Genomic DNA, 16,610 nt, shown 5'->3' with positions numbered 1-16,610 from the left:
ATCGCACTTCTAGTGTACATAAACTTGTGACCATGGGAGAGATGTAGGTGTATGAAAATCTGCAAAGCACGTGTTCGTGTGTGAATGGTGTTGGTTGAAAACACGAATAACATTGGTTGGTTTGTCAACGAATAAAGTCATTTCAATAACTTTTCGTGGATCTTCTTAGTGTCGGCAACAGTGATATTTACTCTGAAATATGGTCCAAAACATAGATTACATCATGTTATCGATTATTCAGCCGATCGATCTCACATCCCAAGTAACTAAACGTTGATACATGCGAAAAAAATACTGTAGATCAGTTTTGGAGTGCCTTTCATTTTCAAATATTAACCATGTTAACAGCCAACAAGCGACTCAAAAGTTGAAGTGTACTTATAACTTGTGAAAAGAGCGAGACGGCTTTCTTCGTCTGAATGAAAAACTTGGAGCTGTGCTGATTTGGATAATTTTGTTACACTGTGATCGATGTTGATAACAATGTTTCTAAGTGTACAACTTTCGTCCAGGTGACATTTTTGTTCCTGGGACAGAAGAACGAACGTGTACAACTGAATAATGCCACTGTTATGTCTGTCGCATATTTTCAGAGGAGTTTGCAGATTCTCTGTGGGTCTGGAAGACATAGATGTTTAATATTGATTGACAGAAAATGCTTTCCTTTTGAGAAATGGTCTTTTCTGGGAAACTTACACTCTTTGATTTGCACCAACTATCATGTTATGCAATGAAAGATGAGTATGTCTGCACTGTTTTATTGATTTGTTGGATTTTTAGTATATGTCAGGGTAATTTTGTTGTATGAATTGTGACTATATTATGTATATTTAATGGCTTTTATTGTTATCAGTAGCAGTAGTATTTGTTGGTAATGCTTGTAATGCAGCATTGATTGCAAGGCTGTTTGATACCAAGATACAACACACCTTTTATGCATTAAAGTGTGTGAAGTAGAAGTATTAAGAAAGCCAGGAATGTATGTATCAGGAGGTATGTTGAGACGATACTATACAAGGGTGATACAGTGCATACAAATTACACTGCGTATCACAATATAAAGGTTCAAAGCTTGGATAGTATGAATATTGTGCTGTTTGATTATTATGATAAAGGACAATATTTGTCGTGTTATTGTGTCGTCAGCTGAGTATTATTATGACTACATATGTTGTAATGTACAGTGGTATGTTATTAATCAGTTTCATGTGTTTCTTTGAGGTTAGGGATGGTAAAAGGAGTTCAGTCAATTACTGTGAAGCTGGATTCCAGGTTAGAAACAGTAGCAAGCAGAGTGACTTACTGCATCAGATAGTCAGAATCTGTGGCCTGGGTTATTCTATGTCTGTATACAGCGATAGAATGAACCTTTACCTATTAATATCAGTCATTGCTTTGTCTGGCAGATACCTGATTGAGGCTGCTGTCATATTTGTGAGTGTGCCTTAAGAACAAAATCTGTAGAAGGTGGTAAAGGTTGTTTAGAGGAAAAATTAGTTCAGTTGTCCATTCTTAGCTTTTACTAGTTTTAGGGTTCTCAGTGTCATTCAAGTGAACTTCTTGTTTTCAAAAGCATTCATCATTGTACAAAACCATCAAGAAGCACATTTTCTAAACATGTATGTGGGGGTAGCCTAGTGGTTCGCTCGTTACGTTGAAGACCTGGGTTTGATTCCCCACATGGGTACAATGTGTGAAGCCCATTTCTGGTGTACCCATCGTCATACTGCTAAAAGCGGCATAAAACCAAACTCACTCACATATACTAAACATGATGGTTATCTGAAATAGTTGAACTGCACTTCTATATTTCAATACCTGTTGGATTGTATTTATGTCTTAATTTTGTTTTTATGACAGTTTCCTATATAAGTATTTGAATAAGTATTTCAATTCAAACAGTTCTCAGTTAAGGACTTACAATGATCTTCAAGGTTCTCCCCTTGTTTTGAGGTCTTGTGGCGAAATTAGATGGGCTTTTTTCCTGCTGTATTCAATTTCTTCAGTCAAAGACATCATCGGCAGGTGTATGTCTTCAACAAACTGCTGATTGGGTTGGGCTCTGCTCCATGAAATCACTTGCTTTTCTCTCGGCCTTGGTTGGATTTCCAAGAATGGGGACAAGTGTGAAGCCACTTCTTAAGGTTTCACATGACAGGAGTCTTGTGCATTTGACACAATTTGTGTAAAAAATAATCATGTTTTTTACATGTTATATTTGTAGCACCTTTATATGAGACCATATAGTACCTACAGAAACCTCCAAGGGACTGACAATCCTCTTTTCTTCGACGGGATTGTTTCAATCATTCTTGTTATATTTTCTTCTCAATGTTATGGTTGTTTTGTGTGTGTTGTGGGGGTTTGGACAAAAATGATCAATGCCCGTCTCTGTATTTTGGTTTCTTTAAAATAACCAAATCCATCCAGATAATTCTTGTTTTTCATGAGCTACTGTCAGTGTCATAAGCATTCTGGATGCCCCCTGCCATTAACAGCAGCATGCTTGTTGACAGGTTGTACTTGTTTTTGACAGAATGTTAACCAATGACTGCAGGTACATTTTACTTGATTGACCCACGCCATTGTTTCATTAACAAGTAGAGAATTATTATTTTCTGTTTAATATTCCACATTGTTTATGATTGATTCTCAAGTTAATTTACTGACTCCATCAAAACTGAACCATGGAAATTTTGGGCATTACTGGCAAGATTGAACAAAGCTCTGGATCGATAAAGCTTCACTTCCGTTTCTGGACAACACTGTCAAAACAGTATTCATACATACTCTATGGTGGTTCTAAATGAACACTGCTTGTGTATTCATGAGCCATATGGTCATTCCATGAGCTGTTTAATGTATTTGGAGTGCTGTTGGGCATGGTGAGCACTAATCATTGAAAATGGCATCCATAAGCTCTTGATATGGAGGATTTGACATAAAGTCATGAATATAAAATCTGATTGTGCCACAATATAAAGCCTGCGCATGAAGATATGTAATCCTGTATTACCAGCTTATCTCCATGCATTGTTTTTTATTCTTGTTTTGACCCACAGCCAGTCTTGAGGTTCAGGAATATGTCACCTAGTTCTGGTGATATGTTCCTGCATAAGGTTGACTTAGGTTGACTGTACTGATGAGTGCAATTATGGCAGCTTATTGGTGTTAACTTGAAATGTCTGTATTACTCTAATTTTTTGCAACAGCTCAGTATTCAAATTGAGACCTTTGACATTTATCATTTATTTCAAACACTGCAGGGCTCAATTTAAGAGACGTTAACTTACTTGCACCAGGTGCAACCTAAGATAAAAACCTATTTGTACCAGCCAAATTCCAGTTGCACTGCACATCGCAATATGTAATGAAAGAAATGTGCTACTGAATTATTCATAGCTTAGATGAAAAATGTCATAATGTTAGATTTATTGTTGATTTATTTATTTCTCAAGTTAGGCAAATAACTAGGTTGCACTTTGTAATGTTGGGTTGCACCAGTGCAAGTAACAAAGCACTAAATTGATCCCTGACACTGTTTCCAAGTCTCCCTTGTGAATTATTTTTTAAATACAATCATTACACTCATCTGCACACATTGCAAGCACATACACACAACCAGTAGACTGAGTCGGGTACAAATCTGTTGAGACCACAAAGCTCAGCTTGACAGTACTCAAGGACACACACAACTGAAAAGGACTAGCAAGTTTGGACTAGCCCACTCACATGCTTTTGATAGGGACTAAAATGTGTGTGTGTGTATATATTTCTATATATATATTTCTATATGTGAATAGTACTGAACAAGTATTGTTGCATTCGTTCTTGAATGACCATGTGTTATAAGAGAATCGCTATCTCTTCAATACAGTCTTTGCCACTGTTCAATACAGTCTTTGCCATGGCTTTTTGAAACCACCAACAAAAATGTTATGGCAGTTTCATTAGATTTGTGTTAAAATATGGCGTATTATCAGCTGAATGTACCTGACAATGCACTAGCACTGCCATTCAGTATCACAATACTGTATATTTAATGCTTACTATAAACTACTGGGTTTGAAAGTCACACACCAATTTAAATGCTTGTCACTGGGTGTCCCAACATTCACACAACCTTGCTCGCTTCATTTTGAATATTGACATTCCAGGATAGTTAAAAAAATGCATGAGTTGTTTAATTGTTCAATCCACATTTCCATATTTGGTGTCCAGCTTTGTAAACATTCTGATAAATATTGCTTCTGGGGGAAATTGAACACAGAAATTTTCTGGATAAGTTATCGTCATCAATGGTGTAGTAATGCAAGATTTTATAGATTATTCTAAAAGGAATGAAGGCAATGTTACAAGGATAATTTGTTAAAGTAGAAAGTGGAATACACAACCAAGGTATTACTTGCACAGGTGAGAATGAATCTAGATATCAGCACATCCGTTTTTGATCAACTTGGTATAGCTCCATCCATGAATATGAATTTTGTGTGATACTGAAAATGTTCATTGCAAATAAGTAACCGTTCACAACCTACATTACATACCATTATTCCAGATGTGTGAAAAGGAACACATTGATTTATTATTTGTTCATATCAGAGCGTCAATATCCATTACTTGCTGATCAGCCTTTTAACACCTTCAGCTTCTGAACTGCTACATAAACCTTCAGGGTCAGGTTAAGATCAGGTTTACGATTGGTCTTCACCAACCCAACCTTGTTGCAAGAGGTGACTAACAGGATTGGTAGGTCAGACTTGCTGACATGGTCGATTCATGCCTTTGAATCCCAAATTGCATAAACTGATGCTCATTTCGTCAGTTGTAAAGTGCACACTTGATTATATGCAGATTACTGACATATATAGGAGGAGCATTGTCGAGATCAAAAAAACATTTTGGTGTCATAATTCATGATGACTTGAATAATTTTTAATTCTATTTATTTCTGGTAGTCTTTTGGATATTTTATCTTCAGGGGAACTGAAGGACTAATTGCATTTCATGGTGCCCTAATTTTGAACCCACATCATGTTTAGTTGAGGTTATTATGCGGAGCCCACAGGTGCTCGATGGCAGTTTTGTAAAGGTTTAATAATGAAGTATTGATCAAACAGGTACAATATTAATCCTTTGAGAGCCGTTTCAGAATTAATGAGACTTTCCATTTTGATTATTCATAGCTAAAATCGCAGTATTTGTTTCACAGACAGCATTCACTATCAAAACTGCAGTAATATTTAGTGCAAAGGCCAGATATAAATAATAGCATTAGTTCTGGGAGCACAGACTACTCAGGTACTAATTAGTTGCATTGTGCCCTACTCGGTCTACAGAATGTGGCATTTCCAACTGCTATGACTCTTGACAGCTGTTACATTTGGCAAGAAGCCAGAATTCTAATTAGCCTGTATATACACTGTATACTAGTTCCCAGTTCATAGCACATTCCTAACAGTGAGTCATGTGAACGGTATTGATAAATTGACTTCTGCAGTTGATTTATCAGTTCCACAGCCCAAAGTTTAGTATCACCATAAATGACCTTTGTCCTGACAGATGGATTATTGCTGCCATTTCAAAATAATAAAATTTCACTGGTTGCTTTGTTAATATCATTAGGAGTGTTTACTGCAAGTTCAGCATCTGTGCTGTACTCCGTGAAGGACTAGTAGCCTGTGGCAGTGAAGTTGGGAAGTGCCCTTGTGTTCGTACAATGCGTACAGTTCAACAATGTGTACAGTTCAGCAACTTGGTAGCTGTGGTACAGTAGAGGTCATGGTCAAATGTTTATGGAACACTCAAATCCCTTAGTCATCAGTTGACAATTAATGTCAGTTTCCAAGGTAATGTGAACCTTACCAGCCTGAATGACACCATATTGTTTTATCCAAAACAGTAAAATTCTGACAAAATGAGCACATTTCTTATCCTTCTGTCCCCAGTAAGCCACATAGAAGGTCATATTCAGTGTAACACTTTTGGTTTTTATTACAACGTTTGATGAGTTCTTAGGAATGGCACTTGTTCAGTTCAGGGCATTGGAATATGTCAGAAGAAGATACAGGAAGCCCAGATGAATTTCCATTGTCAATTTTCTTGCTTTTCTTTGCAGCATTTGATTTTAGAGAAAATGATTGACTCTGGGTTTTTTTCCACAGTGGGTTTGTTTTTAGACATCCCGAACCAGGAAGATTTAACGGTCATGAACATTACTTTAATGGATCGAGGTCATTGATAAGTTCATGTTGAACCATTAGGAACAGATTTCTTAATTAACAAGTGAGTAAATGTTTTTTGAAGATTCACCCTAAATCGTACAGCAATACAAATATTTGTTTAGATATCATGATCCTATTTTCATGTAAATCGTAGCAACACGAACATGTCATTCAGATCATAATTTCAGTCGTAAGAGTACATGAAATACATCTTCCTTGTCTGAAATTTAAATAAAATGAACATACTGAGCTTGTGTGAAAATATATGCATACTGTTGTCTGAAGCTGTTTGAAATAACTTGTTTTAACAGTTGACTAAAGGTGCCACGAGGTCGGCATATGTAACTCATTATTTACATGTTACACAACCTAAAAAATACTTCCATTCAAGCTTTTTCTGGTTTTGAGAACATATGAAATAGCTTAATGACTGTGGTAGACAAATTCCCATTGGAGTTTTTTTGCCGAAACAGAATGTTTCTATTTTTCACATCATTATTATTATATATTTTCCGATGTGCAGAAGAGAAATGTTGTATTTTCAACCTTTAGGGATATTAACATACTTATTCATTTTAGTAATACGTGTTCGTTGAATCAAAACATTGACAAAGGTAATGACTTTTCTGTTGGCAAAATATTTTGATAAATTTCTTTAAAAAGGATTATTTATACAAAAATAATACATGACAGCCTATATCAATGGTATAAGAATCATAAACTGATTTCAAAACATTTCCTGCAAAGAAAAAAGGCATATTGAAAATATATGAAGTCGGTCAAATCCAGCAATACATGGCAAGTCTATTGGTGTAAATTCTCGACAATGTGAAGGCAGTCCCGAGGAGGTCCACCATGTGAATGTCTCGACATGAAAAGACCTAGACAAGGACATGGGTTGGTACAAGTCCAAACATAAACCCAAAATGTAACTGACAATGAGATACACAACCATACACCATACATTTCACAGTGTACACCACCTTAACCATATGAAGCAGTACAAATGAACAATTTTTTATTGTCATGCAATACTAAATCAAAGCATTCAAAATGGCTACTGCTTTCAGCCTTTGACGAAGCATGCATTCAGCTACATATCATGGCCTACATAAATTTACATAATGAGGCCTTGCTGTGCTGACAAACCATTATCAATCAACAGCGGCCTTTCCAACAGACATCAAACTTTCAAAATCTGATGTATGTTGATGAAAGTTAATATTCTGGAAAGTAATACTAAAGATACAGTTTAATTGAAACAGTTTGCTAAAGCAAGCGGCGTATGGCGGAGAGCTAGAATCCTTTGTGTTATTCCTGGTCCCAGGCAGCGCATATATATCCGCTCTAATTCATATTTGTTGGAATTTTCACGCACAGTATTAATTCCATATATTTCACAAAGGTTTGATATATTCCTTTTCACACAATATTCACTGGTGAGAGACTTTGATGGGCAGAAAAATGGCTGGAAAATCGTTGTGGGTCTGGTTTGAAAATTCAGCTTGCAGCCAGGCCCGGGCGAGGGCTGAGATAGTGGTCCTAAAATAGCCCAGATACCAGCTCACACAAACACTGGGCTGTTTGAGCCTGTTATGTGCTGGTTGCCATGACAACATGATTAATCTTTGCTTGCTTTTATCTCTAGCCTTGAGTGTTTTGGCATCTTGCCAGGGGTTTTGTTGGCAGAGGGCCAGCTCGTGTTTGCCCCAGCAAATCATTGGATCTAGTTGAGACATGCAAAGTTTCCATGGCTAGGTCAGTGCGCAGCCTGTTTTGAAAGTCAACCACGCAGCCAGCCAGCAATTTTCAGTTGTGTCCTGACTTCTTTTTATAAAACCGTTGTGGAATGGGGAATGCAATAAACACAGCTCAATCTAAGTGTATTTTCAGCAGTTTTGACTCTGCAACAATCAATATGCCGATATAAAGCTAGTTTATTTCAATAAATTGAGTTTCCCTTTGGCCCAGAAATGTGACGGATGAACGGCTGATGTGCGCAGTTTAATACTGGCAAGGCGAGTCGTGCCATGGTCGGACCTGCCTGCCGCATTGATTTGCCATTGTGGGGAGCTTGGAGCAGGGCTTATTTGGGATTAATTGTAATATCAGAGAGATTTTGATGTGCCATGAAGATGGATTTATGTTAATGTGTGGGTCTCCTATACATGTGTTCTGATTTAGGAGTCGCATCTTGTCAATGAATTATGTTAATTTTAAAATGTCGCCATATTTCCAGAAGCCAGCTTATTTCCAGTTAGAAATAAGAACAGTGTCATGATCAAACATGATTAATGTGATCCGTGGAAGAGGTGTGCTAATGTTCCCAAGGAATTTATTCAAATTGGTCACATTTCACTCTTTCACTTCATTTATGTCATTTGGTAAATTTATTGAGATTTCTTTCGTTCACATGGTACTTTTATGTATTTCAAGGACAGTGTGCTTGTGTAATGCCAACTAACAGCTCTTTTGGGAATGTGACCCTTGGACTAGTGTCCCACCAGCAAGCAGATCGTGTCAGAACAGGTGGCTATGTCAGTAAATGACTGTTTGGGTGTGCACCTTTCTGTGACAACCTTCAGGTGACATTGGGGGCACAATCATATTCATCGTCATTATAATCCTGGAAGCCTGTGTCAGACATTCTCACAATTTTTCTTACTCATTTCCATATTTTTTATGTTTTTGTCCCATGATAAAGTTAAATCCTCATGAATACCAATGCTCCTGCTGTGTGAATGTAAGAGTGAATTAATCAGGACATTTCCTTTGTGTGTTTGACATTAGCATGTTTCGGTGTGCTGGAAATACGGTGACGAAGCATTTGACAGAGTTCTAACATGATCAAGCCACTTTGAAATGCTGATTGTCTTGTTGCTGTTTTACAAACTTTCCAGGGGCTTTTGAAATAATCCAACATATTTTTTTTCTGAAGCTGTCATTCTCTCCTTTAAAGGAAATTTCACTCTTGTGAGGTTGTGGATCCATGCATATTTACTTTATCTAATGTATGGAATATTCCTAATTATGTTTAATGTATCGGTAATGTTAATGGTAAAGGTTGATATTTATAGAGAATATTTTCCAATTTGTAAGTGTTTTTGAACAGCCTGTTTCATATTTCTTGCACTCATTCAGCTTGGAAATGTTTGTCACAAAGAAAGCTTGTTAAGTATGAGAATTCCACAAATGCAGTCAGACTTCCAAACTTGTCACTCTTGGAAACTAAACATTGTTTACTGGAATGATACACATTTGATTGGCAAAGTTTTGGCAAGGAGAAAAGCTCATAATGAAAATATGAACATGGGTGTGTCATACATTGTGGCTGATATTATATAGATTTCAGCTGAAATGTTATTGACTGGCTGACGAAATGACAGCTGGTGAGACGACACTGAAGCCCTGAAATACACCTCAATTGGTAGCAAGACACCATTTAATTACTGGCTTATCATTTGGGCTGTGTTCGTATTTCGCAACTCTGGCATACACCGATTTTAATTAGGACAGAATATTAAGGATACGGATCTATGTATTTCATTACTGAAGTGTAGCAAATGCCATTTTCAGGGTGCTATCTAATCAGTGTTTGCTCGGAAACCAGCTGTGAGATAGATACAGATCACATGACCTCGTGTAGTGTTGCTTATGACAAATAGCCCATAATAGTACGATGAGTCATAGCCGAGTCGGTGAGCAACGTGGCAGATGTGCCTGGTGAAGAGATCAGGTGATTTCTACTACGAGGAAAAGGTCAAGCTTGGGAAATGTATAGCCACACAGCACTGAAACAAGTAGTCAGGCTATGAACAAGATAAAAATAATCCACAGAGCTTCTCTTACAAAACACTATTGATTTTCACGTCAGTTTCCTAGACGTTTAGATGTTTTTCAGTAGTTTGTGTGAGGGCTGAAAATTAGATGCTTCAGTGTAGGTTAGGAATCTTGATATTCTTCCTGGTACATGTTCCTCATTTTCTTGTGTGCTGCGTCTAAATATAACTGTTATGATGTTTGCAGGTGAGGAATTTGATATTAATGGGCTTATCTGTGGAATTTGAAAGGAGTTGGGGGTTTGGATTGTGTTCGTTTTATTCTCACTGTTGCATCAGCTTCATACAGCCACTTGAAATAAACTGTAGAGATTGTGGGGTAGGTTTGTGGTTAAAGGAATCAGGTGTCACCCTGAAGTCCTGGGTAGGGTTTTGTCAAGGGTACAACATGTGAGTTTGAATTTTTTGTGCCACTGTCTTGACATTGGCAGAATTTTGGAGAAAATGATCAAGGATGTCCATGCAGAGTTACGAAGCAAAAACAGTGACATTTTAAAAAGTCTTCTTAGATAGCTTGAACATGCAACGCTACAGATAAGATACACCATGAGAAACCTGGCTTGAATGCAATTCCTTATTCCCATCCTTGCGTGTTGAATATTAACAAGATTTACATAAAGATAGCGCAGCATTTTATGTCTGTGCCAAACACTTGCCCAATCTTGCTTGTTCTTTTGAATCATCTCAGTAGATTTTTAATCATGAACAGTAGTAGCAAACTACAGAAGACAAAAACACTTTGTGACTAAGGCTTTGGATGGATGGCTAATCAGAAGCTACTATTATGTACATAGCTAATGAACTCACCATTTGGTTATGGCTTGTCAAGATAAATGGAAATAGTCTAAATATTTAACAGCACATTCCTTCTAGAAACACGAAATATCACCCAAAATACCAAAATCTTATCTTGATGCTAAAAGGTATATTCTCAATGTGAGTCAGGGCTAATGATGTTTGCCTCAATTGCAAGTAATACTGTGCACAGTAATTGGCCCATCTCCAGTCCTGAACAAGTCTCAGTCCATTATCTGTCTCTCCGCAGCGACCTGAGCATGTAGACTGTTGTTCAGCTTGATTATATAGACCCACACCCTGGGAACTTGAGTGTTATTTGAAACTTGGCTAGCTGCCAGTTGACCTTTGCCCTATCCCAGTGATAACGCAGGGTGGAGATTCTGAAGGTGTCTCTAATGAAGCTGCAGCAGAAGTAGAATGGGGGACAGGGTTGTATCCTGTAAACAGGTCGCTTCCCCTCAGGGTGTTTACCACCAAGGGAAGTGACAATTGTGACTCAAAGCTTGGCTCTTTGCCAGCCGAGCAGGTTTTGAGTTTGCTGTGACCCACACTGGCAAATCTATCATGGTGAAGTCCACAGTCCGTGGATGGATTTCGAAAGTCAGCGATTGACATCTTTATGACCCAACTTGTTTGGTGACTGGGTAATGATGCTTGTACAGAGATTGCCTGGCTGTGTTCATATGTAGTATGGTTTGAGGTAAATAGGTCCTGTTGGATCAAATACAGTAACGTGTAAATAAATACTTGAACGTTTGGTTAATAAATCAGTGTTGTGTGAATATGTTACGCTTTGAAGTTATAATTTGATGGTGTTTCTGTTTGATGAACACATGATAAAAGCCATATTTGAGTAATTAATTAGAATAATAGGTTGAAAAGGAACAGTTTGGCAATTGGAAGATGAGGCAGTTGATTTGAGATAATTGGTAGAGTTTTTATAAAGAATCCAAAGTCATCTGCTTTGACTAAAAGTCTTTCCTTCCACACATGTTTTATTATTTAGAAACTCATTACCCTCTCATGCTCAAAATGCACTGGAGGAGCGACTGGTGCAAAACACCTTGAGTAAACTGAGCAAGCCTAAATCAGACAAAGCAAGATATATTCATCATTCCACAGCCAAAGGGTAGAGGTGTGATGTAAACATGTTTATGTTACTGGTATTCACCAGCAAGTGCCACAGATACGCAAGTGCACTGGTACCATCTCGGAGTACTATCTAGATAGGAATTACTAGCAGGTGTGCACCTAGGTGGGGTTCGCTGTTCCTGCGGAGTCAAGCCTGTTGGCTGGTTTGTGTTGTTGGGCTGAACAGCTAGCTTGGCTGGTAGCGAGGCAGTGATATCACACGTGAATCCAAGCTGTACTGACGGATAGGGTTATAGCTGATAGGAGAGAGGTCTGGAAGGCTGAACCAATTGCACCATGGTTTGATCACATGATCGTGCCCTGCATTGGTGTTGAATACGTGTTGTGTTATTATCAGTGATTATGTTAATGGCTAGACAGGGTACACAGCAGATTTCTTTGAATTTATTAAACAATAATATGCTACTGAAAAGAAGTTGTGATCAGCCGATTATTTCACATTGTAGCATTTTAGATGGCTTGTTATATGAAGGAAGAGTAGTTCTTAACTTCTCTTGATTAGTGTACACAAAAAGTGTATACAGTGAAGGGAGGAAGATGGTTTTTATGGAGAAATGGTTAAGTCTGCATTTTCAAAAATGTTCTGGAAAAGGATGTTTTTACAAGATCAGCATATACATATTATACAAAGTATACTGAAGGTGTTACATCAGGCATACCAATGTGAAGAAGTAGATAGAAATGGGTTATTAGTTTACGCTGTAACAGGCAGTTCCAACACAAAACTACTTGCCACGAGACAATTAAGCCAACAGGAAACGAATGTCGACACACTTTCAACTATTTAAAGGCATGAATATTTTGTAATGAACAGCAAATAGTGGACAAACTTCATGTGTTGTAGCTATTTTGTGTGTGCAGATTTGACAAATAGCACCATATCATTTCCTTCTATTCAAACATTTTGAATGTGTTTTTAGTTGTGAGCACACAGAAGGTAAGTCAGTTCATGGCAAAAAAACATGGCAGCATATGGTACAAGTCAAATTGCAGAGGGATTTGCAACAGACATAATTTGTGTTCCTGATGCATCAAATTTGGAAATGTCCTCCACTTTCGAGTTCACAGAAAGTGCATGCTTGAATAAATGCATAAATTCCTGTATGTCCTGTCTGTCTCAAGGCAGATATGTTTCCATGGTGATTGAATTTGTTACATGTCCATTTGCAACTCAATATAGATGCCGAGTTCGTGGTACTAGAGAGATGACTGTCCTACATTACAGTGTCAGGTGTTGTTCAACACTGATGATAAATGCTCTCAAGTTGTGTTATCAGTTTCCAATGACAGCTTCATGCTCTGATAGTTAGGTCATCTCAAGCTGCAGCTGTTGGTATCTTGCCTCCTGTCAAGGACATATAAGATGAAGTCACACAGCGCACGCACAGCTGATGAACCAACAGTCAGACCCATATTTCAATATGGGCATGTTAGGATCAATTGCACAGATGTTTGCTGGGCATAAGACCTTGTACCCAAGTGTCAGCTTGTTTGCAAGTCATATTTAATTTATGTGTGGCAATCAATAATGAAGGGTCTGAAATATCACCTGATATCTTTGGTCAATTTTCTATTACACAGAGTTTGGAGACTGACAGTAACACATTACTTTGCGGGTTTTTTTTACACCATGCTTTCGAAGTGATTAAAATGTTCATAATGTTTACTCATACTGCATTTGTGGGAATGAATTTGCATTTCAAAATGTTTGAAAACTATTCTTCTGAATTCAGTTTGTGTTTTTCAAACTGTAACTTTGGCACTGAGACTGGAATTGGCAACAATTATTCTTATAAGAGTGTGAGCAAGTACAAACTTTGAATTTGGAAGGTAAAATACATCAGCTCTAAGATTTATCTATTTCTTTACAGGATGTTTCTGAGTTTGGGGTCATGTGTATATTCTATTGTTACTATTTCACCTTGTTATGCAAGCAAGGATGATTTTGTCATTGTGCGCAAGTGTTTCAGTTAATATGTTTTTGGAGGATTCAAGTTTGGAATAAATGCCCAGTCTCCATTTAATCTGATAAATAACATGAGAATATTTTTCACAGCCAGCTTATCTGTAAAGACCCTACGTTACACTCCTAAGCACATAATACAGGAACTTGGAACTGGCCAGTCTCTCTATCTCTCTCATTGTTTCATATTGCCTCTGTTCCAGACTCTTGTAGACATAGTGTGTCTGGTGGCTCATCACAAGGGACACCCAATCCAATACATCCACAGAAACATGGAAATCATGAGATTACTATCTGCCTATTTGAACCTTTCATAACCAAATGTAATACCCTGAGTTCCCAACATGGCAGTGTTTGGGTATACATTACTAACCTTATTCAGTAGCGCACTGAAAAACATGAAACCCAGTACCACCCACTGGACACATTAGGGCCTGTTGACATTCAACATGTTCTGAAATTGATATTACTGTCTGAATGCTTGTCGCACTGTTATGGGAGGATGCTGAAGTACAGGATCAATAGATTTGTCCTAAAACTAGAGGAAATCAATGGAAGTATGTTGGTAATAGTTGGATAAAATGTTCATGGCTTGTTCATGGTAACCCATTTTGCTATTAAGGATTTAGGCCAGAAACACGTATTCTGTTAAGACCTATCAGTTTATATCCCTTGCAGGGGTTGTGGGAGAATTTTAAACAGGCTTTTTTCTAAAGTGAAGAATTTGTTTTCAGGAACATTATTTATAACAAACAATCCAAGCATACCACTTTCCATTAAATTCAAATGGTCTGCCCCTAAGATAGATCTTTTTGTTTGTACTTTAACATGAAAGTGTTTGAAAGCATAAAATTATGTTGTCTTGTTTTCCATCCAGTTTGATCAAACGTGTCTTTTCATGTTCTTCATCTGATTTTCAGGAATGAAGCAAATAATTTTTAAAAAAGTCTATCTTTGAATATTTTAATGTCTATCACAACTCTTTTGAATTTCAGAGAAATATATTGTTTAAAGCAGATAGTTTCTTGTCCTGTCCCTTTGTTGACCTTGACCTTTATTCCTATTTCAGATATGGTAAGATCCAGAGTGTAAAACTCCACCTGAACAAGGAGAGTGATGGAGGCCCAGCGGCCACCGTGGCGTTTATGGACATCAAGTCGGCGTCCAAGGCCCACGGAGCAGAGAACTTACTTGAGAACTGTTCCCTGAGAACGGAATACTGTGAGGGATCTACAACAGGAAGCATTGTCACACGGACTCATGAACCCGACCGCGGAACATTTCATGTACCAACTGGAAGTGCTGCCCGTGGAGCAGGATCATTCCCTTGGCCAAAGGGGTAAGTTGACATTTCTGCCTGCCGATGTTGGTTGATGGTGGTGTTTCTATCGTGGGGATGGCGTCAATCTGTCGTCCAGCTCCCGGTGGGAGAAATCCGGGTGAATGGTCCACTCGTCTGACATGTACTGTAGTAGTCTATCTCTTTCTGCCAAACATCCAACACCTCACTAAACCAATTGCCATATGTAGAACAATGACTTAGTACAAGACTTACCCCTTGCGTATCTTCTGCAGTGTTCACAGAAACCATTAACAGTCGTTCACATTGTACTAGACACTGTAGCTGCACGCCATTTTGGATTGTCACGTGACCACAGTAGATGCCATTGACACCTGCATCTATGCAACTGGGTGATCACACAGTTGTAGAAATTAAACCATACAACTATGAGCTGATTTCCAGGTGCAACAAAATTGAGACAGTTTTCTAGACTTTGAGTTCAATTCAGCATTTAGTTACTTTTCCGTTGCTGGACAGGGAAACAACCCTGGCCATCTTTGGAGCATTGCCCTTCAACTTGGACTATTTATACAAACTGCCATTTTGGATTTTGTTTTGGAACACTACACCTACATAAGCCTTTGCCTTGGTCGGTTTTGTTTTGTGCTGTGCGTGTAAAGTAAAACTTCAATTGTGTGGTTTAGTTGCTATTTCACATCATGTGACAAGCTTTTATTTTGCTCCCCTCTTATGTGGAACATTGTACTCTTTTGGATATTCTATTGGAGTACCTCGAGTGTACTTGCCCGTCGTGGATTTTTGTTTTAGTCCCTGCTCTCAATTGGAGTTGCTACCCTGGAGTATACAGCTCACTGGATCATTACGATGGATATATCACCTTCTCTAAGATTATCACTCTTTACTGTCTTTACACACTTTCAGAAATACCATGCAGTTAACTGTTGTGTTTGGAGTATTGATATTTGCGTGCGCGGTTGTTGAAACTGTACTTTTTTCTCGCTCTTTTATTTTGGATTTACACATTTGACGTTGTTTAGCAGCGGAAAACGGATATTTACCCATCGCTTGGATTTGTTTACCTGGAGTACACTATTAAAGATCTCATCATGGATTTTACATATCTCATGGATTACTATGCAGTCAAGAGTTGCACTTATGCACACATGGATGGACAGGCCAACGGACATACTAGCAGACGTGGATTACTTGGAGTACTTGTCTACAGACATCGTGTTTGCCCGAAGTAGCCTGGTGAAAGCCAGGCATGCTTGGTAGGCATGGAAAGCCCACTGATGGAGTACTTGCTGTGGATACCACCCCTTGGATTAAAT

The 16,610-nt window shown here is 38.1% G+C and overlaps 1 protein-coding gene across 4 annotated transcripts in view; it reads left to right on the top strand.

The window, feature by feature from the left end:
- Positions 1-16,610, top strand: part of LOC124264696 (msx2-interacting protein-like) — a 52,095-nt gene that overhangs the window by 551 nt on the left and 34,934 nt on the right. For all 4 annotated transcript variants that reach the window (XM_046699457.1, XM_046699456.1, XM_046699455.1 and 1 more), the window contains exon 2: positions 15,046-15,315. In XM_046699457.1, the coding sequence (XP_046555413.1) occupies positions 15,046-15,315 (270 nt within the window). The remainder of the gene's footprint in view (positions 1-15,045; positions 15,316-16,610) is intronic.

Source organism: Haliotis rubra, unplaced genomic scaffold (assembly GCF_003918875.1).
Source record: "Haliotis rubra isolate DU_JTF1 unplaced genomic scaffold, ASM391887v1 Scf938, whole genome shotgun sequence".
Lineage (NCBI taxonomy): Eukaryota > Metazoa > Mollusca > Gastropoda > Lepetellida > Haliotidae > Haliotis > Haliotis rubra.
Note: the sequence above shows the minus strand (reverse complement) of the source record. Positions and strands in the feature narration are given on the sequence as shown.